This window comes from Canis lupus, chromosome 6 (genome assembly GCF_011100685.1).
Source record: "Canis lupus familiaris isolate Mischka breed German Shepherd chromosome 6, alternate assembly UU_Cfam_GSD_1.0, whole genome shotgun sequence".
NCBI classification, from domain to species: Eukaryota; Metazoa; Chordata; class Mammalia; order Carnivora; family Canidae; genus Canis; species Canis lupus.
Genome location: NC_049227.1, coordinates 36,694,836 through 36,719,472, shown reverse-complemented (window position 1 = coordinate 36,719,472; position 24,637 = coordinate 36,694,836). Strand labels below are relative to the sequence as shown.

General features: G+C 49.4%; 1 protein-coding gene across 2 annotated transcripts; it reads right to left on the bottom strand.

The window, feature by feature from the left end:
• Window positions 1-1,716: 1,716 nt before the first annotated feature.
• Window positions 1,717-11,615, bottom strand: NAGPA (N-acetylglucosamine-1-phosphodiester alpha-N-acetylglucosaminidase). 2 transcript variants are annotated; one of them, XM_038540468.1, is made up of 11 exons: window positions 11,489-11,615; window positions 10,943-11,404; window positions 9,075-9,214; window positions 8,111-8,219; window positions 6,810-6,938; window positions 6,125-6,330; window positions 5,973-6,020; window positions 4,839-4,967; window positions 4,523-4,654; window positions 4,324-4,387; window positions 1,717-2,565 (listed from the first exon to the last, which is right to left on the bottom strand). In XM_038540468.1, exons 1-11 carry the CDS (start codon window positions 11,569-11,571, stop codon window positions 2,355-2,357), a joined length of 1,713 nt encoding a protein of 570 aa, XP_038396396.1. In that variant the 5' UTR covers window positions 11,572-11,615; the 3' UTR covers window positions 1,717-2,354. The 2 variants fall into 2 exon arrangements, with proteins under 2 accessions (XP_038396396.1, XP_038396397.1); XM_038540469.1 differs by lacking the exon at window positions 4,523-4,654.
• Between the last annotated feature and the right edge of the window lie 13,022 nt (window positions 11,616-24,637).

The window sequence follows — 24,637 nt, the reverse complement described above, 5'->3', positions numbered from 1 at the left end:
TTTTAAGCTGCCCAAGTTTTGGACTGGTTATGCAGTACCAGGTAAGTACTAGTTATTCCGTGTCTTAGCCTGCTCAAGTTGCTATGACAAATACCATACACTGGGCGGCTTATAAACATCTCTTTCGGGGCAGCCCTGGTGGCTCCGCGGTTTAGGGCCGCCTTCAGCCCAGGGAGTGATCCTGGAGCCCCGGGATTGAGTCCCGCATTGGGCTCCCTGCATGGAGCCTGCTTCTCCCTCTGCCTGTGTCTCTACCTCCCTCTGTGTGTCTCTCATGAATGGATAAATAAAAAAAAATTTTTTTTTAAATCTCACAGTTCGGGAGGCTCGAAGTCCAAAATCAAGGTGCCAGCAAATTTAATTTTTGGTGAGGGCCCACTTCTTGGCTTGTAGACAGCTACCAGCTTGCTGTGCGTTCACATGACCTCTTTTGTGCGTGCGGAGAGGGTGGTCCCCTGTCTCTTCCTCTTGTGAAAGCACTAATCCTATCACGAGGGGACCACCCTCACAACCTCAGGGAAAACTAATTAAACCAAAGGCCTCACCTCCACACACTAGCACATGATGGGGGAAGGCAGAAAGCAGAGCGTTAGGGCTTCCACATAGGAATCTTGTGGGGACACATTCAGTTCATAATGTGCATCTCTTTGAGGACCTGCCGAGAGCTTACAGTACCTCCCTCATCACTCATCCCAAAAGATCTGCTGAGCAGTGTAATATGCAGTCATGGGGCGGGGGGTGGGGGGGGTGGGGGGAGAAGGGGCTGCCAGACATTTCCTGAAGACCCTTCCTGGCCACAGGTTGAAAACTCAGATACTCACAGGGTGGCAGGCCACAGATCGCTGGGGCTAAGATGACCTGGAGAAGGCAGGCCCAGGTGGGGACCAGGGGTTCTCATCTCTAGCATCTCGTTGCCCTAGAAGGGCATTGGCAAGGGCTGCTGGCTCACCCTCTTAAATCAGAAATCTGAAGTTGTTTATATCCTGACTTTTAAAATGCTGGTAACTAACTTAAACTCTATTAAGTAATGGTGCAGACTAAACCACTTCCGGGGCAGCCCTGGTGGCGCAGCGGTTTGGTGCTGCCTGCAGCCTGGGGTGTGATCCTGGAGACCCACGATCAAGTCCCACATTGGGCTCCCTGCATGGAGCCTGCGTCTCCCTCTCCCTCTGCCTGTGTCTCTGCCTCTCTCTCTATGAATAAATAAATAAAATCTTTAAAAAAATAAAAAAATAAACCACTTCCGTTCAAAACATGGTCCAGACACGCAGTCTTGGCTTCACCTGGGAGCTTATTAGAAAGTCAGGGTCCCGTACCCGACCCCGGGGCCAGAATCTTCATTTTAACAGGATCTCCAAGTGACTCATGTGCACCATAAAGTGAGAAGTCCTGGATTAAACAAATAGATCAGGGAGCTGGAAGTGCTTTGGGCTGCTTGTTTATGACCCCAGATCCAGGTGAAGTAACCCCACCTGTTAAGACCTAGGCACATCCCGGGATGCCTGGGTGGCACAGTGATTGAGTGTCTGCCTTTGGCTCAGGGTGTGATCCCCAGATCCCAGGACTGAGTCCCACATCGGGCTTCCTGCATGGAGCCTGCTTCTCCCTCTGCCTGTGTTGTGTCTCAGCCTCTCTCTGTGCCTATCATGAATAAATAAAATAAAATCTAAAAAAAAAAAAAAGGCCTAGGCACATCCAGAAATCCACAATCCACAATTCAGGCTTTAGGTGCCCCCCGGGGGGCTCCTTTTATTACATTGATTTATTCAAGTGATAGAAAAAAACTCTCTCTGCAGCAGGATGCCAAAATAGAAAGCTTGTAAACATGATTTCATCCTCCATCTCTTCCAAGGAGCATTCCATGATAGGAAATAAAATTCTAATTGGCAAATTCTGTGATGAAGTCTGTAGAAAAGGGTCCCGTGACGTGGCCATCGTCTCTTTAGTTCATCCCTGTCCAGTGGGGCTGGCCGTACCTTGTCCCGGTCATGGCACGGTCATGGTGAGTTCCATCGCTAGCAGCCCCAGCCTCAGGAGGCTGGAGTCTCTTTGGCAGCGGAGCAGGCCCTTGGAGGACAGGCCTCACAGGCAGCAGACACAGGCAGGCAGGGAAGGAGGCAGTCTCTCTCTGGGGAGCACTGCATTGCTGGGGTTGCATGTGTCATGGCAGGCAACCAGGTGAGGGCCCCGGGCCACGTGAGGGGTAGAGGCACAGGTGCTATCAGAAGCTTGGCTTGGTACCAGGGCTGAGATCACCCAGATAGATGGTCAGCGGCCTTGAAATTCCCCTTGCAGAAATCAGGACCGTGTCGAAATGAGCCTTCAGAGCAGGCCATGATGGGCAGCTGGCAGCTTCAGTCCTTAAAGGGGTTGTGGGCATCAGCCGGCTGTTCCTTCTCCGCAGCCAGGAGCTCCCCATTCATTTCCTGCAGTGGGTGGTAAACATAGGCTCCATCCAGGTGCCGGCTTCGCTCTGCTCTTGAGCCAAGGAGCAAGGACACGTTTGCCACCGTGCTGATCAGCAGAAGGAAAACCAGGCCCAGGGTGAGGGCCAGCCAGCTGGACCTGTGTGCAGAAAAGAAAGCCTAAACTGGGGGTTTTGGGGAAGTGCTGGAAGGATTTCCCTTTCTTCCCTCCGCCAGAACAGAGGCAGAGTCAGGGGCCTCCAGGGAAAACACAAAGACTGTCCAGGAGCAAAGTGGACCTGGCAGGGCCATGTTTGGGGAGCAGGAGTGATGGTCACCACGTGGGATGGCAGACTAGCCCTGCCACATCTCTTGACATTTCAAGAGAAACCATGAAAAAAAATTTTCACATGAATGTTACCGATTTTCAGATGTTGCTACATCTATCTTAAATTTTTTAAATTACGCAGGCCAAATAAAATACAATTGGGGATCTTATGATGACGCCACAAAAGGTGTAAGTTTGCATCCTGTGCTCCAGGGCATGTTGATCACAATTGTGGGTCTCTGTTCCAGAAACCTCAAGGCAGAAATAGCAGAGAGAACTGCACCCCCTCCTCCCTCCTGTGGAGCTGGCGGGGTCCTTCAATAATCCTGTTTTCCTTCTCCATGGGACTCTCTCTGGCTGAAGGCCTCAACGCAAAAGCAGACACAAGCACATTGTTGGGAGGCATGCTCATCAGCCTCTCTGGGCTCCGCTTCCCTTGCCAGCAGCTGTCAATGGGTTCCAGGTCTGCCCTGGGGAGGAGGGGCTCACAGTCTCACACCCAAGGAGACTGAACTTAAGACTGGGAGCAGGGTAAATAAAAAAAAAAAAAAAAAAAGGGGGATCCCTGGGTGGCGCAGCGGTTTGGCGCCTGCCTTTGGCCCGGGGCGCGATCCTGGAGACCCGGGATCGAATCCCACATCGGGCTCCCGGTGCATGGAGCCTGTTTCTCCCTCTGCCTGTGTCTCTGCCTCTCTCTCTCTCTCTGTGACTATCATAAATAAAAAAAATTAAAAAAAAAAAAAAAAAAAAAAGACTGGGAGCAGGGTGCTCCTGGGAGCCACTGTCACTGCTCTGGGTGCTTTCTCAAAGTACGTTTCCAGGGGTTTTCTTCACATGTGGTGCTGGGCCTTTGGAGCCTCACACCAGGGTCACAAGTCAAGACCTCCAGGAGGGACCTGGGATCTGCGTTAGTAATGAGACTGTCCCCTAGGATGCCAGGAGCTTTTCATTCATACCCACATCTGATTCCCACCTCCAACGAGGGTGGGGCTGGGCTGGTACCCAGGGTTGGGCCATGACGTGAGAACCACAAGAAAAGAAGTTCTCAAAGCGAGGTCCCCATACGGGCAGCATCAGCACCACCTGGGGTAGCACTGGCAATGCAGATTCTCAGGCTCCAGCCCAGCCCTACTGAAGCAGAAACTCTAGAGCTGGAACCCGGCAGTCTCTTTTCAGTACACCCTCCCAGAGGTCAAGTTGGAGACCAACTCACCAGAAAACAGAGCTAAAGAGCACAAGGAGCACACAGAAGTGCTTGAGAAATGACGTGAGCTCCTTGGGACACTTCTGTGCCAGCTACTGAGAAAATAAGTCCTGAGTCTTATGTCCAGGGAAAGGAACCCGATGCCCTGCCCTCTGGACTCCCACTGGGGTGGAGACCAGGGTCCTTCTCACCATCTCCCAGGATGACTTTGGTGACTGTGAGCATCAGCTGTCACTCTTTATGCTCTTACATTGGAAGAAATGTCACCTGGGTGTCCCTCTGCCACCCCCTGGCCTTGCCTAGTCCCTGAGCAGAGGCCATACCTCACAGGGGGAGGGAGGGGGGATTGCTCCCATCCCCGCCCCAAGTCCCACCGAATCTCCTACCCGGTGAGAAGGGAGAGTTCTCCTGGTCTCAGGGTGGTCTGGGATGGCCGGAGACATTGCTTCACTGTAAGACACCACAGAGAAAAAAAAAATTAAAAAAAAAAAAAAAAAAAAAAAAAGACACCACAGAGAGGCTGACGTGCAGGGAAGAGAAGAGTGTGCCCCCCTCCTGCCCCCGGGGGTCCAGGAGGAGCCATACCTTGGGAGAGGATGCTGTTAAGGGCTGGTGCCTGGGCCAGGCTGCAGTTACCAGTCTGGGGGTCACAGGGACACTGGTGCTCACACTCGCAAGGCCTCTGACAGCCTGGCCCGTGCCAGCCAAGAGGACACTCTGGAGGGGAGGCAGATGTGGAGGTCTCAGTGGCAGGGCCTCACTCTGCACTGACAGGATGCGCCCCAGGTGTGTGCAGAGCTGGGCTGAAGCACAAGTGCCCCCGGGGACCTCTCAGGCTAGACCCCAGAGGTGCCCCTGGGTGGTGCTTCCTCCTGGCAGACATGGGGCCCACCTAGCGTACCCTGCTCACAGGTGTCTCCAGTGAAGCCGGAAGTACAAGTGCAAGTCCCCCAGACTGGGTCACAGGCAGCTCCATTCTGACACCGGCATTTCATGGCGCAGTCCTCCCCGAAGGAGCTATTGCTGCAAGCTGGCAGGGAAAAGAGGTTTCTTCTCAACATGCAGCTTGGCCCCTCCTAGGCTAGGGCCAACAGGACTGCAAACACATTAGTCACCCCAAGTGGCCCTGCAGGTTCACACATTCTTCCAAAAGAAGGTTATGGCAGGCCCTGAGGCTCTGCCCTCCTGCAGCTTCCTGTCCAGATGGGCAGGTGGCTGGTGAGCCACAGAGCAGACGTGGATGTACAAGTGCAGGAGGGATGTGAGCAAGTGGGCAGCAGCAGCAGACCCCTGGACGGGGTGGGGCAGGCAGGGCCCTGAGGTCAGGGCCTTTATGATGCAGTGTGGAGGAGCAGAGCTGTCAGTGAGTCCAGGAGCGGCGGGAGCACCTGGGCAGGTCAGGCTGAGGGGCTCATTTCTCTCACTTACTAAAGAAAAAAAAAATCCTGAAGGATTTGAAACTCTGGATGGTTGCAGTGGGTTGAAATGTGTCTCTTCAAAAAGTTATGTCCTAATTCTTGGAATCTGAACATGACTATGTTTGGACACAGAGTCTTTGCAAATACAATTAACTTAAGATCTTAAGAGATAAAAACGTCCTGGGTTTAGAGTGGGCCCTAAATCCAACGACCTGGGCAACGTGTAAGGGAACGGAGAGACACGGGGGAAGGCTGTGTGAGGACGGAGACCGGAGTGACGTAGCTACAAGGCCAGGGAGCCTGGAGCCACCGGGAGTTGGAAGGGGCAGGAAGGAGCCTCCCCTAGACCTTTCAGAGGGAGTGTGGGCCCTCTCAAGTGCAGACACCTTGATTTTGCAGTTTGGTCCTCCTGAACTGTGAAAGAATAAATTTCTGTTGTTTTAAGCCATGCAGTCTGTGGAATTTGTTGTGGCTGCTGCAGAACACTGATGCAGTGATTCACAGTCAGGCGAGAGCAAGAAACAGGAGATAAAGGGAGGGAGATAAAGGCGGCTGCCCCGCTCCCCCTCTCCCCATGCGGCCTGGGGTGGGGAGGCAGCTGGCCTGGTGGCTTTTACCTTCGCTGCAGTTGGACCCCGTCCATCCAGCTTCACAGCGGCAGCCAGCTGCCAAGACAAGACCGAGACAGCCAGGTGAGGGCCCAGGCGGGGCCAGGGCCGTGAGAGCTGGGAGCCCCAGTTACAGCTGCCTCCCCAGAGACCCCACTCACTCTCTGTGCAAAGCCCATGCTGGCTGCAGTTGGAGGGGCCGCAGTCCAGCTTGTTGCAGGCAGCGCCCTGCCAGAAGTGCCCCGTGCACTGGCAGCGCCCCTCCACACAGGTCCCATGGCCGCTGCAGTCAGGCGGCTGGCAGCGGGGCTCGTGCACACACACCACAGTTGACACGCGGCGTGGACAGCGCCACATGTTGTCCTGGCTGCAGGGGGACATGGTGTGTGAAGAGAGGCCAAGGCTCTGGCCATCCCCAGCTAACGCCCCCTTACCCCCCTCCCGTCCTATAGCCCCAGGGGACTGCCGCTCTCCACTGCCCCTTCTCCAGCCTTTTACAGGTTCTTCTCATCCTGACAATCTCTTCTAACCACAGGGCCTTTAAACATGCTGTTCTCACAGCCCAGAAGGTTCTCCTGGCCCAGCCTTGCCACCTCTTCCACCTTCAGGTCTCAGGTTCCATTATGCTCTGACCTATCAACCCCCTTTCATTGGTGTGGGTGGTACTGCTACACTACATAGAACTCAACACTCCTCCTTTAATTAGTGAGAGGCAGAGATCTTGGCTCTTCTTGCTCACTGCTGAATCCTCAGGGCCTGGCACACAGTAGGTGCTCAACATTTGAACGAGACAGCTGAGGACTGGCTGGGATTTCGACCTCAAGGATGGGGCTCTGGCATGCTTACCAGTGATCTGATGGGTAACTGGCCAAGGTCCCGTTGAGCACGAAGGTGGCAGAGCCCCCCCCATCCAGATTGATGGCGTTGACCACGTCCTGTTTCAGCAAGAACTCAGCCATCTCCCACAGGTTAATGCTGTAGCACAAGAGCATTAATGCTGATTATATCCAACCCCCATTTCCACTTTAACTGGTCTTACTTTCCGTGGTGGACAGTATCACGCCATCCACCCTGGCAGACAAATTTCTAAATGAGCTTCCCCCCAAAATGTTCCGTCCTCACCCTCGGAAGCTGTGAATATAATGAAAGATCACTCCCATGACTGTGTTTATATGGCTCAGCTGTTTGCAAGTGGGGGGACACTGTCCTGGGTTATTGGGGTGGGCCCAATGGAGTCACAAGAGCTCTTACAAAAAAACAAAAACAAAAACAAAAACAAAAAAAACAAGAGCTCTTACAAGCAGACCTTTCCCTGGCTGCTGGCAGAATGTGAAGTGAGAGACTGGAAATGCAAAGGGAATGAAGGGACTGGACACGTTTGCTGGCTTGGCGATGGGGGCAGGTAACACGCATGGGAAGGAACGTGGGCAGCCTGAAGGAGCTGAGGATCTCCCAGCCAACGACCAGCAAGGAAACACAGACTTTAGTCCTAACAACCACAAAGAAGCGCCTTCTGCCAACAACCCGAAATTGCTGAGAAGAGGATTCTTTCTACGAAGCTCCAGAGTAGAGCCCTGCCTGGTAAACGGCTTGATTTCGTGCACAGGATACCTGGAACACGGAGGGCCCAGGAGAGCCCCCCAGATTTCCGACCTACAGAACTGTGATTAATGAATGGGTGCTGTTCGTGCTTGTCGGCAATAGCAAACTAACACACTCTTCACAGAGAAAAATCTGTGGCTCAGGGAAGTTAAGTGACTTATCTGTGGCCACAGAGCTAGCAAATGGCAGAGCTGTGACCGGAACAGAGCTCTTCTCCTGCTAACTTTGTAATTACTTCCTATCTGGGGCTCAGGAGAGCAGAGGCCAAAAGTTGGAGAGAATGAGAGGAAGCTTGTAGAGGACAAGGAGTTCTCAGAAGTGAGAGAGACCTAGGGACCCTTTTGGGTGGGAAGGCAGAGGACAGATAGACAATGAACATCCCCAGGGAACAGGTGGGAGTCCAAAGGGCTCTTAGGTAGGACCGGGACTTAGACCTGGCAAAGGGGTCTTCTTTGTCTCCTCTTACGTATTCAGCTGTCCGTGGGCTGAAGTTCTTCAAAGCAGGACTCAGCCCAGGCCTGGCATTCCCAGTTCCTGGCACTCACCCCCGCTGCTCCGTCTGCCCGTCCGCGTGGAAGAGCACCAGCTGCCCTTTCCGGTCATGTCCCACAGCTGTCCTGGCTGACATCACATTCACAAATTTGCTAAAGGAACCTAAAAGAGAAGAAGCCTGGCTGATCACCTGGCTCTGTGGGAAGCTTCCTGGGCTCTGCTATTTTTGGCCAGTCCAATGCCACTCGGGTCCATGCCATCCAGCGTCTTGCTTAGACATGTCGTCCTGCCTCCTCTCTGCCCCGTCCCACTCAGCCTCCCCACAGTAGCCAGATGGCCCCCCTTAGGTGTAAATTAAGTGACATCAGCCTCCTGAGGAAAACTCTCTAATGGTTTCCACTGTTCTCAGCACAAAATCCAAGGCCCACCATGGCCACCCTCATCGGCTTCTCCTACCTCATCTCCAGGGGCTCCTCTCTCACTACCCTGTAGCAACTTTCTGCTTTAGGGATTCTACACCTTCTGTTCCCTCGGGTTGGGACTGTGCTTCTCCTCAGCTCCTCCTGTGGTTTGCTCTTTCCAATCTAGGGTACCTCCTCAGTGAGACCTCTCTGACTGCCCAGTCTAAAGCAGCCATTTCCACATCAAGGTCATAGTATCCCTTCCCATCCCAGTATTCCACATCCCAGTAGGTTCTCAAACTGAATTACCCAAAAGATTTGTTAAAACATACAGGTTTGGGCCTTACCCTCAGGGATTCGGGATTCTATTCACAGTTCCTTTCCTCTACCTATTCCCTCTCCCCCAACTTTTTCTTTCTTAGCACTTACCACTTCCAGCAAATTACATACCCGTTCTCTCTTATGTATTCCCTGAGAGCAAGGACCTTATTTGCTATAATTCCCATGGGTCTCCTGTACCTAAAATAGTACTTGCTCAAAGACTTAAGAACAGCTTTCCCCACCAGCCCATCGATCTTGGTTCTCATCGAGACTATGCCACACCCTGCCCCCAGACCTGTCTCCTGTGTCTCATCGCACTCAGCCGCCTGGCTGTCGTTGATGTACACACTTCCATTGCGGATCAACCACACGACCCCACTCAGCAGCTGCACAAATGGATTCTCAGTGTCCAGCACCTCTTCTTCAGACAAGTACCTGGACAAAGAAAAGGCATGACATTCACTTAGCAGCAGGGACATTTGCAGGTAGTAGGGCTCCCTCCTACCTCCCCCTCCTCAGGTTGGCTGCTTGATTCCTCCTGGTGTCCCAGGAACCATCCTGATCCTGAGTGTAGCCTTTGTAAACAGTCTATGCATCCCAGTTAATACCTTATCTTATTACTTTTTTTAAGATTTTATTTATTCACGACAGACACACAGAGAGAGGCAGAGACATAGGCAGAAGGAGAAGCAGGCTCCATCGGGGGAGCCCGATGTGGGACTCCATCCCAGGGATCATGCTCTGAGCCAAAGGCAGATGCTCAACCGCTGAGCCACCTAGGTACTTTTACCTCATCTAATTTAAACCACGAAGGACACCTGGGTGGCTCAGTGGTTTAGTGCCTGCCTTAGGCCCGGGGCATGATCCTGGGGTCCCAGGATGGAGTTCCGCATCGGGCTCCCTGCATGGGACCTGCTTCTCCCTCAGCCTGTGTCTCTGTGTCTCTCTCTGTGTCTCTCATGAATAAATAAATAAAATCTTTTTAAAAAGTAATTTAAACCACGATTCTCAACAGATTTCAAGTTCATCACTGGCCCTCAACCTCCTAGGCCATCATTCTAGCCAAACTACCACCTGAGGCCTGCAGACAACTTTTTTTTTTTTTAACATTTTATTTATTTACTTATGAGAGAGAGAGACAGAGACACAGGCAGAGGGAGAAGCAGGCTCCCTGCAAGGAGCCCAACACGGGACTTGATCTGGATCCTGGGTCTCCAGGATCACACCCTGGGCCGAAAGCCAGTGCTAAACCGCTGAGCCACCCAGGCTGCCCTTGCTGACAAGTCTTAATTGGTCTCCTTGCTTCTACTTTGGTCCCTCCAACCTAGTTTCCAGCCAGGAATAGAGCATGCTGTTTTGTTTGTTTGTTTTTAAAGATTTTACCCATGTATTTCAGAAAGAGAGCACAAGTGGGAGAAGGGGCAGAGGGAGAGGGACCAGCAGACTCCCCATTGAGCAAGGAGACAGACATGTGGCTTGATCCCCGGACTCTGAGATCATGACCTGAGCCTGAAGGAAGGTAGTCACTTAACCCACCGAACCACCCAGGTGCCCTTAGGGCATGTTTTTAAATAACCAGTCAGTCCTGTCATCCTCGGATACTCTGCTCCTTCCACCCCTCACACACACATACACACACACACACAACCCCTATGCACCTCTGAGCCTTAACATTTGCTGTTCCTTCTGACCGTAGTGCTCCTTGTCCAGTTCTGACCTTGGCTAAACTTGCGACTAATGTTCAGTCTCATCCCAGAGTTCACCTTCTCAGGCCTTTCCTGTTGATCCTCCCTAAAACCCACACTGCACTTACATTGGTTCACTCTGTTCCTTGCTTCTTTACTTGTATTCAATCTAGATTTATCATTATTTTCCCTGCCTTTTATTTACTCGTCCAAGTAACGAGAGAGAGAGAGAGAGAGAGAGAGAGAGCTCCGTGAAGACAAGGGCTGTCTGCGTGTTCACCGCGCTGCATGTTCACACATTGCGAGCGCTCAGCGACACTGGGAGCTGACCGAGCGCTGGAAAAGTATTACTCCCCTCAGTCTGCAGAATGGAAACGGAGGCCCAGCTTCGTTAGGCGCCTTGAGCCCAGCACCACGGCTACAACCCCAATCTCAGGTCCTCCGCCCTCGACAGTCACGAGGCTCCCGGCCTCCTCACCCGGTGACCAGGGTCCCGTCGCGGCGAATCCCGAACTGCGCGTTCTGCAGCCCCCCGGAGCTGCTCACCCGGCGCCCGTCGCTCACCACGTTCCCCAGGCACTCGCCCGTCTCCATGCGGAAGAAGCCGCCGTTCTGGGCGACTCTGCAGCCGGCGGCCCGCGCCGTCTCCTCCACGGTGGCGCGGCGCCTGGAAGCGCAGCCCCCGGACCCACCGGGCTCCAGCACCGAGAAGGTGCGCAGCGGCTCTGCCGCCCGCGTCAGGTGGCCGGGTACCGCGCGGCTCCCGAAGTGCGAAACGAAGGTGCGCACCGCCGGACCTTGAGCGCGAGCGCCGGGGGCCGCCGGGGCGGGGGGCCAGCTCTCGTGCTCGCGGCTGCCCGCGCGCACCCTTGAGCAGTCCCGGGCGGGGCGCGCGCGCGCCCGGGAGTAGGGCAGCAGCAGGTCGTCGTCGCGGGAGGCCCTGCGGGGATAGGGCGGGCGTGAGCTCGGAGGACTGTGTCCCCCTCCCCCGAAGCCAGGCTCACCCCTGGAGACCTTTACTCACCCCGAGCCGAGGCTGCTGGCCGCCTCCTGGAGGAAGCCGAGCAGCGCAAGGAGGAAGAGCCAGCGACCCATGGAGGCCGCCATGTTGGAACCGGGCCTCGGATCACGTGGCACCGCCCCGCGTGACTCAAGCTCTTAGTAGCACTCCGGCCGAATAGCTCGGGCTCCTTTGGATATCGCGAGATCTTGTCCTATAATTTACTATGGGCTTTTTCTTTTCTTTTTTTCTTTTCTTTTCTTTTCTTTCTTTTCTTTTCTTTTCTTTCTTTTCTTTTCTTTTCTTTTCTTTTCTTTTCTTTACTTTTCTTTTTTCTTTTCTTTCTTTTCTCTTCTCTTCTCTTCTCTTCTCTTCTCTTCTCTTCTCTTCTCTTCTTTTCTTTCTTTTTTTTCTGAAAGTTCATGGAGCTGGGGTGGTGCTGAGAGCTTTCCTGCGTATGTAATTTCAAACCTATCGCACGTTCCGAGAATAATGGCAAAGGACTCTCAAATACCTTCTACCTGCCCTTACTAGTTGTTAATTTTTGTCCTATTTAGTTGATCATTGCAACTTCATTGGCATGGTCTCCAGCCCCCCCCACCCCCCCCAATTGCAACCGAGATGCAGGCATCCGGATCCTTCCCCATAATACTGGGTGTCTCTTTTAGGAACAAGGACACCTTCCTGCATAACCACAGGCTAAGTAAAAGCAGGACGTTTTATGTTGATGGAGTTTATTAATTGATCCACAGCTCGCACTCAAATTTGCGAATTTTTTTTCTCTTTAAAGATTTTATGTATTTATTCATGAGAGACACAGGCAGAGGGAGAAGCAGGCTCCCTGCAGGGAGCCCCATGTAGGACTTGATCCTGTGACCCAGGGGTCACAACCTGGGCCCAAGGGAGGCGCTCAACCACTAGGCCACCTGGGTGCCCCAAATTTGTCAGTTTTCTGTATAATGTCCTTTAGAGCTATTTTCCCCACATCCAGGGTCTAATCCAGGAGTTGCATTTTTTTTTTTTTTTTTTTTGTCCCTGTCTTTTTGGTCTTGCTGATTCTGGAACAGTTTCTCAGCCTTGGTCTCTCTCTCTCTCTCTCTTTTTTTTTTTTTTTAAGATTTTATTTATTTATTCATGAGACACAGAGAGAGAGAGAGAGAGAGGCAAAGGGACAAACAGGCTCCATGCAGGGAGCCAGACATGGGACTCGATCCCAGGTCTCCAGGATCAGGCCCGGGGCCCAAGGTGTGCTAAACCACTGAGCCACCGGGGCTGCCCTCAGCCTTGGTCTCTTAGGACCTTTGATGTAGTTTTGAACATAGGTGAGGTTTGGAGCCGATGGCCAAGAAAAGAGTCTTGAGATGTCTTTGGTGCAAAACGGTGGCTTTATTAAAGCATAAGGACAGGACCCCTGGGCAGAAAGAGGTGCTGCACTGGGGTTGTGAGGAATGACTGATTACATACTTAAGGAGCTGGGGAGGTAAGGACAAAGGGAGGTGTCTAAAAGGACTTTCAGGGGCACCTGGGTGGCTCTGTGGTTGAGTGTCTGCCTTTGGCTCAGGTCGTGATCCTGGGATCAGGTCCCACATCGGGCTCCCTGCAGGGAGGCTGCTTCTCCCTCTGCCTGTGTCTCTGCCTCTCTCTGTGTGTCTCTCATGAATAAGTAAATAAAATCCTTAAATTAATTAATTAATTTTTTAAAAAGGACTTTCATCTGCTAAAGGAGACTTTTGGGATACTGGAGACCTGGCTGTTGTCAAGCTAAGGTTGTCTTTCCCTGTAGCAAAGCTTTAACATTGAGACAGTTGGGAGTTTCCTGAAATAAGGTCACGCTTTTCCCCCCTGGAGTCAGGTGGTTGCAGGGTGTCAATTTGTGCTTTGCCCTCAGCTTTGCCTTCTGCTTCCTCATCATATTGATGTAAAGGAATTATGTATTTTTAATCTTTACATCCAGGCTCCCAAAAGTCTTTAGCAAACAAGCCCAGACCTGCCACCACCTTCCCTGCCCCCGGGAGTCCTCTCTTCTCTATGTCAATGGGGAGACGGAGGCGCAGGCGGTCTCCTCCCAACTTTGTCACTCCCTTGCCAAACACGTAACAAGCACATAATATCTAAGCACGTAAGTGCCATGGAAATTCCCCATTTGCTGAGCAGCCTATAACCTTAATTAAACAAGGAGGCCATCTAGATCGATGTGACTTTATGGCATGGCTGCTGTTAAAAAAACAAAATGCAACTGAGTAAAGATCAAACTGACTTTATTTGATGACTCAAGGATTAGGCAGCCTCTGATCTAGCAAATATGAAGGAACTCTGAAGAACTGTACAAAATGAAACCCTTTTAATAGGCAGAAAGGGAGTGAGACAAAGAATGGGTTGTTTCAAGCAAAGTCACCTTCCTTTGAGGGAAGGGCGGGGCCCACCATGCAGATGACTTCCCTAGTGCCCACCAGGGAGCTCCAGAATGACTGGTTAAAGGTGTCATTCCTGGAAGAGGCTGAAACTGTAGTTAAATCAAGTATTAAGCCTTGGTTGGCTGACATGGGGCTTGGCATATGTTACTCCGTTTTACACCTGTTGTCTCTCTTTTTTGTTTTTTAAAAAACTAATCTCTGCACACAATATGGGACTCCAACTCATGACCCTGAGATCAAGAGTTGCATGCTCTACAACTAAGCCAGTCAGGCACCTCTCTCTCTCTTTTTTCTTTTTACAGACTTTATTTATTTATTCATTCATGAGAGACAGAGAGAGAGGCAGAGTCACAGGCAGAGGGAGAAGCAGGCTCCATGCAGGGAGCCTGATGTGGGACTCCATCCCGGGTCCCCAGGATCACACCCTGAATCGAAGGCAGACGCTCAACCACTGAGCCACCCAGGGATCCCCCCACCCTTTTTTTTTTTAACACTGCCTACAAGGGTAGCCTGGGTTGCTCAGTGGTTTAGCACCACCTTCAGTCCAGGGTGTGATCCTGGAGACCCATGATCCAGTCTTGCGTCAGGCTTCCGGCATGGAGCCTGTTTCTCCCTCTGCCTTTGTCTCTGCCTCTCTCTCATAAATAAATGAAATCTTTGGGGGGGGCGGGGAACTGCCTACAAAAGCAAACCAAGATGGGCATTAACTTGATGTAATGAGGACTGGGTGTTATATGCAAATGATACATCACTGAATTCTACTCCTTGATGTAGTTTTGGAATATAGGTGAGGTTGGTGGGATGAGATCCGGAGCCGACAACCCAGAAAGAATTCTTTTTTTTTTTTTTTTCAGAAAGAATTCTTGAAACATCTCTGGTGCAAAACGGTGGTTTTATTAAAGTGTAGGGACAGGACTCTTTGGCAGTAAGAGTTGCTGGCTGCCCCGGGGTTGAGGAGTGCCTGATTGTAAACTTGGGAGTTGGGGGAGGTAAGAAAAAGTAAGGTTTCAAAGGATTTTCATATGTTAAAGAGGACCTACAAGATACTGGAGGCCATGCAATTTGTCAAGTTGAGGTTATTTTGCCTTCTAGCAAAGCATTAACATTAAGATAGTTGTGGGGACAGTGGTTGAGTGTCTGCCTTTGGCCCAGGGCATGATTCCAGAGTCCCACATCTGGGTTCCTGCATGGAGCCTGCCTCTCTCTCTCTGTGTGTCTCTTATGAATAAATAAATACAATCTTAAAAAAAAATTAGGATAGTTGGGAGCTTCCTGAAGGAACATTATACTCTGCCCACTTCAAGTATCTGTCAATGGGCTGCAAGTTGTAAGGACATTTAATTGTATCTACTTTTCCTTCTGGAAGCTATGTTAATAAAATGTTGATAAAAATGCTTGGGGCACCCAGGAGTGCCTGAGGAATGTCACACATATCCCACCTAGGAGGTGTGGGAGGGCTACCAGTTATCACCAGCTTGTGCAGCTGGCCTTCCGTTCCCTCATCATTTCCCCCCTGAATTTTGACCCTTAAATCTTCCTGAAACTAATAATACAGTATATGTTAACTAAATTGAATTTAAATAAAGAATTAAGAAAAAAAGAAGCCTAAGCCTGTAAAAGCCTAAGCCTGTAAATGCCTCAAGGATATGAAATCAAAATGCTAACAGTTTTGCAATTGCAAACAGCTTCAACAGCAACTGCAAACAGCTTTAACTAACAGCCAACGAGGCATTAAGCTATAGGCAATCAATTTCCTTTCTTCACTTTCCTACTTTCTCAGTAGAGGTCTTTCCCTTGGCTCGTGTCCACTTCAGTTTGGTACTCTCTGATTCAAATAAATTTTTGCTCAAATAAGCTCTTAACATTTTTGATATGTCCCAGTGTATCTTTTTTTTTTTTTAAGAATTTATTTATTTATTCATGAGAGATACAGAGAGAGGCTGAGACACAGGCAGAGGGAGAAGCAGGCTCCGTGCAGGGAGCCCGATGTGGGACTCGATCCTGGGTCTCCAGGATCAGGCCCTGGGCTGGAGGTGGTGCCAAACCGCTGAGCCACCTGGGCTGCCCCCTGCAGTGTATCTTCTTAAGCCCAAACCCACAGTTCTAGCCATGCCAGGTAACTAGCTCAGGGCTTTCTCCTCTGCTCACATTTACCCTTCATTAGGTATCTTTGTCTTCTATCAGCTTCCTCATCTGGGTTCCACAGTCACTTGTGGATTCAACAGATTGAGCTCCTCCTATGTGCTAGATGCTGATCAAAGAGACCAGTCCTGTCATTGTGAAGACAGACACCAAACAACTCAAATGTGGTGGGAAGAAGCAGGACCTAGAAAGAACTGGGAGTGGCAGGGAAGGCCTCTCTAAACCCATTTAGGCTGAGACATAAGGGATAGGAGGACAGCTGTGGAGGGAGGATCAGGGACCAGAGCCTCGCAGGTGGTGGGCCTGATAGATCCCTGAGCTGGTGAGGAGCAGAGCTTGGGGAGAGGCCAAGGTGGGAGACCTGGAAAATTCATTTGGATTTCAGCCGAAGTGGAAATGAAGCCACTGGAAAGTCTTGGTTTTTGTTCAATGGTTTTATTGAGGTATAATCTACATACCATAAGATTTGCCTGTCTTAAGTGTACAAATCAATGATTTTTAGTACTACAATACAGAGATATCTCAGCATACCTTCGTCCACTTCTAGGACATTTTTGTCACCCCCAAAAGTTCTGTTATTTGGCTCTGATGTAGTTGTGGAATAGAAGTGAGGTTTGGCGAGATGAGGTCTGGAGCCGACCACCAAGAAGAAAGGATTATCGAGAGGTCTTTGGTGCAAAATGGTGATTTTATTAAAGCCCAGAGACACTTGGGCAGGAAGAGCTGCTGGCTGCCCTGGGTTGCGAGGGGTGAGGGGTGGCTGATTATGTACTTGGGGTTGGGGGAGGTAAGGAAAACGAAGGTTTCAAAAGGGTTTTCATCTGTTAAAGAAGAATCACAGGATACTGGAGGCCTTGCGATTGTCAGGTTGAGGTTATTTTGCCTTCTAGCAAAGCATTAACATTAAGATAATTGGGAGATTCCTGGAGAAACTTCACACTCACTCTGCCCGTTATAAGTATCTGTCAATGGGCTGCAGGTTATAAGAACGTTTAAATCGTATCTGCATTTCCTTCTGGAAGCTTCCTTGCTTTGTTCTTGTTAATTACTAAGACATTTGTAAGCTGAGGGAGGCTCCGGTCTTGGGGGACTGCGATCTCCATCAGTTAACTATTTGTATTCCCTTTCCTTAGCTTTAGGGCAGCCAGAAGCTCCTGAGGAACGTCACACACTTTGGGGTGAGGGTGGGGGGTAGTTTGCAAGGTTTCAGCTTGTGCATTGTCCTCAGCTATACTTCTGTTCCGTCATCAGCTCCATTTATATCAAATGTCTGGAAAAGGCAAATCTGGAAGTGATGTGGGGAACAAAGGCAGAATGAACTGTAGATAAAATTAAATATCCCTAGGGGCAGCCCGGGTGGCTCAGCGGTTTAGCGCCGCCTTCAGCCCAGGGTCTGATCCTGGAGACCTGGGATGGAGTCCCAAGTCGGGCTCCCTGCATGGAGCCTGCTTCTCCCTCTGCCTGTGTCTCTGCCTCTCTCTCTCTCTATGTCTTTCATAAATAAATAAAAACTCTTTTTAAAAAATTAAATGTCCCTATAACCTGCAGCCCATTAACCAGGACCTGAGGCAGGCAGAGGATAAGTTCCTCCAGGAAGTTCCCAACTGTCTTCATGTTAATACCTTGCTACAATTAGGAGTCTCTCACTTCCCAATACCTTGCTACAATTAGGAGTCTCTCACGTCCCGTTACCCTCTCTGATATTTCCCACTCATTTTCTCTCCTTTCCTCTTTATTCCCTTTCACTATTTTTTATATTCCCCAAATGAATGAGACGATATAATGTTTGTCCTTCTCTGATTGACTTATTTCACTCAGCATAATACCCTCCAGTTCCATCCACGTCGAAGCAAATGGTGGGTATTCCTTGTTTCTAATGGCTGAGGAATATTCCGTTGTATACATAGACCACATCTTCTTTATCCATTCATCTTTCGATGGACACCAACTCCCCTTCCACAGTTTGGCTATCGTGGACATTGCTGCTAGAAACATCAGGGTGCAGGTATCCTGCCATTTCACTGTATCTCTATCTTTGGGGTAAATCTCCAGTAGCGCAACTGCTGGGTCGTAGGGTAGCTCTATTTTTAACTTATTGAGGAACCTCCACACAGTTTTCCAGAGTGGCTGCACCATTTCACATTCCCACTAACAGTGCAAGAGCGTTCCCCTTTCTCCACATCCTCTCCAACATTTGTTGTTTCCTATCTTGTTAATTTTCACCATTCTCTCTGGTGTGAGGTGGCACTTGATGGGATGAGCACTGGGTGTCATGCTATATGTTGGCAAATTGAACTCCAATTTAAAAATACACACAAGGGCAGCCCTGGTGGCGCAGGGGTTTAGCGCCGCCTGCAGCCCAGGGCGTAATCCTGGAAACCCTGGATGGAGTCCCATATCAGGCTCTCTGCATGGAGCCTGCTTCTCCCTCTGCCTGTGTCTGTCTCTCTCTCTGCATCTCTATGAATAAATAAATTAAAAATCTTAAAAAAAAATTAAAAATACACACAAAAAATATTAAAATAAAAGAATTTTCCATGGGTTTTCAATGATTTCAAATATACATATTTAATAATATATATTATTTCAAATATATGTATATCTCAAACAAATGAAATTATGATTGCTGAAGACTTGTTAGTGTTTTTTGTGAAGCTAATGCACCTTATGCCTTTCTGAGGAGTAGTTCCTAATAATATTATCTGTTTTTACTAAGAAAACTGATGTTTCTTCATTTTTAATGCAGGTATCTTTCTTCCTAATAAAGTATGCTTTTAATTTAATTTTAAAAAAAGAAATACCTTGCTACATGTGGGACCCAGGAAATTTAACAAAAATCCCCTACCCCTGGACAAGCAGAGCAGGACTAACTCCATTTTGTGCTGCACTTGCCACCTCCTGTATGACCCCCACATGACCTGCTTATTGCTTATGGCGCTCCCCCACCCTAGTCAAGCCGCTGAGCACACCCTTATTGGAAATTGGCTCATAAAAATGTAACCCCGCCTTGTGCCCGCCAATTCTGACCAGAGTGATAGGCCAGTTCAAATGGTCACTATAGGGTAAATTGTGATTCAATTGGCCACCTGCGTGCAACACGACTGTGCAACTTTCTATGTGTGTTACAATCCCCATTGGCCACTGGCCCCTACGTGTCTTAGCCTTGCGGTCCAAGTCCCTGCTCCGCTGTGTCGGGTACACTTAGACCCAAGCTCGAGCTTGTAAATAAACCCTCGTGTGTTTGCAATCTGTGTAGGCTCCTTGGTGGTTTCTCGGATTTGCAATCTTGGGCACAACACTGCAGAGAAAAACAACCTTAGTTTGACAATACCAGTACCTGTGCTCTGTGGGTCTACTTAGCATATAAAAATCCTCCTGGAACTTCCCTTGTCTTTACTTCCCCCAACCTAAAAGTATATAATGAGGGATCCCTGGGTGGCGCAGCGGTTTGGCGCCTGCCTTTGGCCCAGGGCGCGATCCTGGAGACCCGGGATCGAATCCCACATCGGGCTCCTGGTGCATGGAGCCTGCTTCTCCCTCTGCCTGTGTCTCTGCGCCTCTCTCTCTCTCTCTCTCTGTGACTATCATAAATAAATAAAAATTAAAAAAAAAAATAAAAGTATATAATGAGCTGCTCCTCACAATCTGGGAGCAGCAGGCCACAAGCAGCAGTAGCTCTTTCTGTCCATGGGTCCTGTCCCTGTGCTTTCATAATAAAACCACCTTTTTGCACCAAAGACATCTCAATAATTCTTTTTTTAAAAGATTTTATTTATTCATGAGAAATAATTTATTCATTCTGTCATATGAGAGAGAGAGAGAGAGGCAGAGACACAGGCAGAGGGAGAAGCAAGGCTCCATGCAGGGAGCCTGATGTAGGACTCATCCCGGGACCCCAGAATCAGGCTCTGGGCCTGAAGGTGGCGCCAAACCGCTGAGCCACCCAGGGTGCCCTCAATTCTTTCTTGTCCGTTGGCTCAGGACTTCATCTACATTCTGAAACTACATCACTATCAGTTTATCGGTTGAGGGAAAGAATACCACGTCCAAGCAGTGCACCCAGTTCTCCATCACAAGTACAAACTGCTTGATTATAACTGTTTCTTCTTATTTTTTTAAGTGTTCCAATGTGGGGCTCAAACTCACAACCCCAAGATCAAGAGTTGCATGCTCTTCTGACTGAGTCATCCAGACACCCTCTTATAATTTTCTTTTTAAAATTAATTTTTTAGGGACGCCTGGCTGGCTCAGTGGTTGGGGGCCTGCCTTTAGCCCAGGGCATGATCCTGGGGTCCCAAGATCAAGTCCCATATGGGGCTCCCTGCATGGAGCCTGCTTCTCCCTCTGCCTATGTCTCTGTCTCTCTCTGTGTGTGTCTCTCTCATGAATAAATAAATAAAAATCTTTAAAAAATAAAATTAATTTTTAAAAATATTTATTTGACAGAGGGAGAGAGAGAGAGCACAAGTAGGGGAGAGGCAGGCAGAGGGAGAAGAGAAGCAGGCTCCCCGCTGAGCAGGGAACCTGATGAGGGGCTCCATCCCAGGACCCTGGGATCATGACCTGAGCCAAAGGTGGACGCTTACTAGTCTTAGCCATCCAGGCACCCCTAAAACTGTTTCTTAATGTCTTTCCTGCTTTCACTGTCGTCTCTGAGAGACCATGTCTGATTTCCACTGCTTTCCTTTGGCACTTTGCACAGTCCTTGGTGCACAGTATGCACTTCATGGATATTTTTATTTTTTAAAAGATTATTTATTTATTCATGAGAGACACACAGAGAGGCAGAGACACAGGCAGAGGAAGAAGCAGGCTCCCTACGGAGAGCCCGATCTGGGACTCCATCCGGATCCTGGGACTCCAGGATCATGCCCTGGGCTGAAGGCAAGCCCTAAACTGCTGAGCCACCCAGGTGTACGTACCATGGATATTTTTTATTTTATTTTATTTTTTATTTTTTTTTAAAGATTTTATTCATTTATTGAGACAGAGAGAGAGGCAGAGGGAGAAGCAGGCTCCATGCAGGGAGCCCGACGTGGGACTCGATCCCAGGTCCCCAGGATCACACCCCAGGCTGCAGGCGGTGCCAAACCTCTGCGCCACCGGGGCTGCCCTCCATGGATATTTTTAAAATAAATGATAGGAACAGAGTTCTTGTTTGTTCTCAGCTGCATCTCCCGTGTCCAGACACAGCTTAGCACACAGTAGGTTTTCGACCACTATTTATTGAAGGGATGGATGGAATAATTACCTGGGAATGACATCGTTTGCTAGTAAATAATAAGTGGTAAAAACCCAGAGGCGGAAGTGGTGTGGATGCTGGGTTTTCTGAGAAAACCCATAGCTAACAGCTACTGAGCTCATTTAGGCCTCAAACACTGTGTGAGGGGCTCACCCTGCACCATTTTATCTCAGCAATCCTAGAAGGTGGGTGCTATTGTGTGACCCATTATACAGAAAAGGAAATAGAGGCACAGAGAAGGCAAGCTACTGACCCACGTTCACACAGCTGTCAGCAGAGGAGGCAGCTGGTTCTGAAGCTTGAGCTCACAACTTTTCCTGTATGTATTTACATCTTAAAGGGAAAAACTTTAAAAACACAATGATTTCAGGATCCCTGGGTGGCTCAGTGGTTGAGCATTTGCCTTCAGCTCAGGGCGTGATCCCAGGGTCCTGGGATGGAGTCCCACGTTGGGCTCCCCATGGGGAGCCTGCTTCTCCCTCTGCCTGTGTCTCTGCCTTTCTCTGTCTCTCATGAATAAATAAATAAAATCTTAAAAAAAATAATACTGATTTCTTTAGCAGAAATACTTTTACAGTGAACATCTTTATCTTGAGCAAGGGACCTGCAGGGAACACACTTTTTTTTTTTTTTAAGATTTATTTATTTACTTATGATAGACACACACACACGAGAGAGAGAGAGAGAGAGAGAGAGAGGCAGAGACACAGGCAGAGGGAGAAGCAGGCTCCATGCCAGGAGCCCGACGTGGGACTCGATCCTGGGACTCCAGGATCACGCCCTGGACCAAAGGCAGGTGCCAAACCGCTGAGCCACCCAGGGATTTCCCCCCCCCCCCGCCTTTTTTTTTTTTTAAAGATTTATTTATTTATTTATTTATGATGGGGGGGAAACACTCTTTTGAGAGGAACATTGCTGGGGCACCTAAAATCACAGTGGGGTGAGTGTGAGCGCTGAAGAGGGTATAGGGGAGCAAATTTTGCCACCCCAAGATATGCCTCTTTGGCATACTGATGATCTTAAGCTATTTGTTTTTAAGAAACTACAGACACAAGGGAAGCTCTGGAAACAGAATTTACCCTTTTGTAAGTGTGTTTTCATCTCATTATCAGAAAGGGGGGGGATAGATGACTCTAAGTCTCTAGCAACTGTTATCAATAGAGACAGCATGGACTTAAATCTACTTTTGTTCACTGTGTTTTCCCCATAACCTCCCATAAATGACTGCCTACGCCCTTACATCTTCTCTTGTCTTTAGCTGGAGTTGGTATTTAAAGTGATGGCTTAGGCTATTGTGGGGAGTTACTTAGTTTTCTCGGGTCTCTCTCATGTATACAGACAGTATACACGTTATTAAACTTTTTGTTTTGTTTTGTTTTTTTTCCTACTAATCTGTCTCATGTCCACTTAATTTCTAGACCAGCAAAAAGAATCTTGCAGGGATCCCTGGGTGGCGCAGCGGTTTGGCGCCTGCCTTTGGCCCAGGGCGCGATCCTGGAGACCCGGGATTGAGTCCCACGTCGGGTTCCCAGTGCATGGAGCCTGTTTCTCCCTCTGCCTGTGTCTCTGCCTCTCTCTCTCTCTCTGTGACTATCATAAATAAATAAATAAATACCTTAAAAAAAAAAAAGAATCTTGCAGGGTAGAGGAGCGTGTGATGAAGGGACACCACTTATGCATCTGGATGTACCAGATCGAGGCCACTGCTCCAGTGTCAACTGTAGATGTTCCCTTTATGTACCACCTGAATGTCATACAGGTCCAAGTCCTGGGGACCCCACAGTTCTCAGTCTTGGGGAAGCATCAGCATCCCTTGGTTGCTTGCCAAAGAGGCATGTCCCCAGGCCCCCTCCTGGTGGCTGAATGAGAATCTCTAGAGGCAGGGCTAGAGAATCTGCATGTTTAACAAGGCCTCCTGGACTGGTCCTAAGGCCAGTGGCCACAGGCCACACAATGAGAAACTCCTCTAGGAAGGTAGTGAGCCAGTGCTGGGTGGAAAAATCAGGTTTAGGATACAGGAAGCAAAGGCCCACCTCCACATCATGTTAAATGCTCGTGTTATTCATTGTCAGTTGAGGAGCTGGGGTCTGGGGTGGGGGAGTGGTGAGGAGACAGATCCGTTGGGTTTTTACCTCTTCTTGGTGTCCTACAGCAACTGCAACCCAAAGAAGTGACAATTCAAGTGGGGTTCATTTTGTAAATTTTTCTTCTCATGTCCCATGTCTCATGACGTGGGACTTGATCCCGGGTCTCCAGGATCACACCCTGGGCTGAAGGCGGCGCTAAATGGTTGGGCCACCCGGGCTGCCCCCCAGTCCCCTTTTGACATGCGTCTGCACATAGCCTGCAATCTGCACCACAGACAGCATCTGGACCCATCATAATGTTCCAGAAGATCTTTCCTACAACACTAGATTGGTGTCAGAGCTCCAGCGGATTGTATGTCAACTGTACTTCAACAAAATAGGTAAATTAATTAAAAAAAAAAAGTCTCGCTGACATGTTTATAGTCTTACTGTGCAGAAGACGAGGGAGGGGGCACCTGGGTGGCTCAGTCGTTTAAGTGTCTGCCTTTGGCTCATGATCCTGGGGGCCTGGGATGGAGCCCCCTGTTCAGCTAAGTGGGAGTCTGCTTCTCCCTCTGCCCCTCCCCGCTGCTCATGCACATGTGCTCTTTCTCTCTCAAATGAATAAATAAAATCTTAAAAAAATTAAAATAAAAAAGAACACGAGAGAGGAAGTACAAGCTGGGAATAAGAAAAATTGACAAGTCCTCTCTCTGTTCCTGCTGGTTCAGGACAAGCTCCTCATGTAATGTGACATCATCCCTGCTGTGGCAGCAGGTAACACTCAACCTGGCACTTACTATATTATAGGAATGGTTCTCAGTACCCTAAAACATGATTGTCACAGCACTGCAAGTAGTACTGAGGCAGGTCCTGTAATCATCTCGATTGTACTGATGAAGAAACAGTCACAGAGACGCTAAATGACTTTGCCCAAGGACACAGAGCTGGTCAGCGAGACAACTGGGGATCTGGACTCAGGCAGCCCGGGCACAGGGCCGCATCATTAACCATTATGCCACACTGCCTTTTGTAAGATGACACGGCCGTGACAGGACATGACATGATACTCTAGAGCTCCTTGCATGGATAGAAAGATTTTATGTGCTGCCTTTTGTGACCATATCTCAAGTTCAATCATCACTTGCACTGTTTCATTCAGGGACCCTTATTTCTCCCACTGGGAAAGATGCAACAGTTGACACCTGAACAAATTGCCTTTAAGACTCAAGTTACGGGTCTCCTTGGAATTTGTGTTGTGACTTGAAACAGAGCCTTAGAAGTTGTCCAAACAGCTGAGAAACACGAC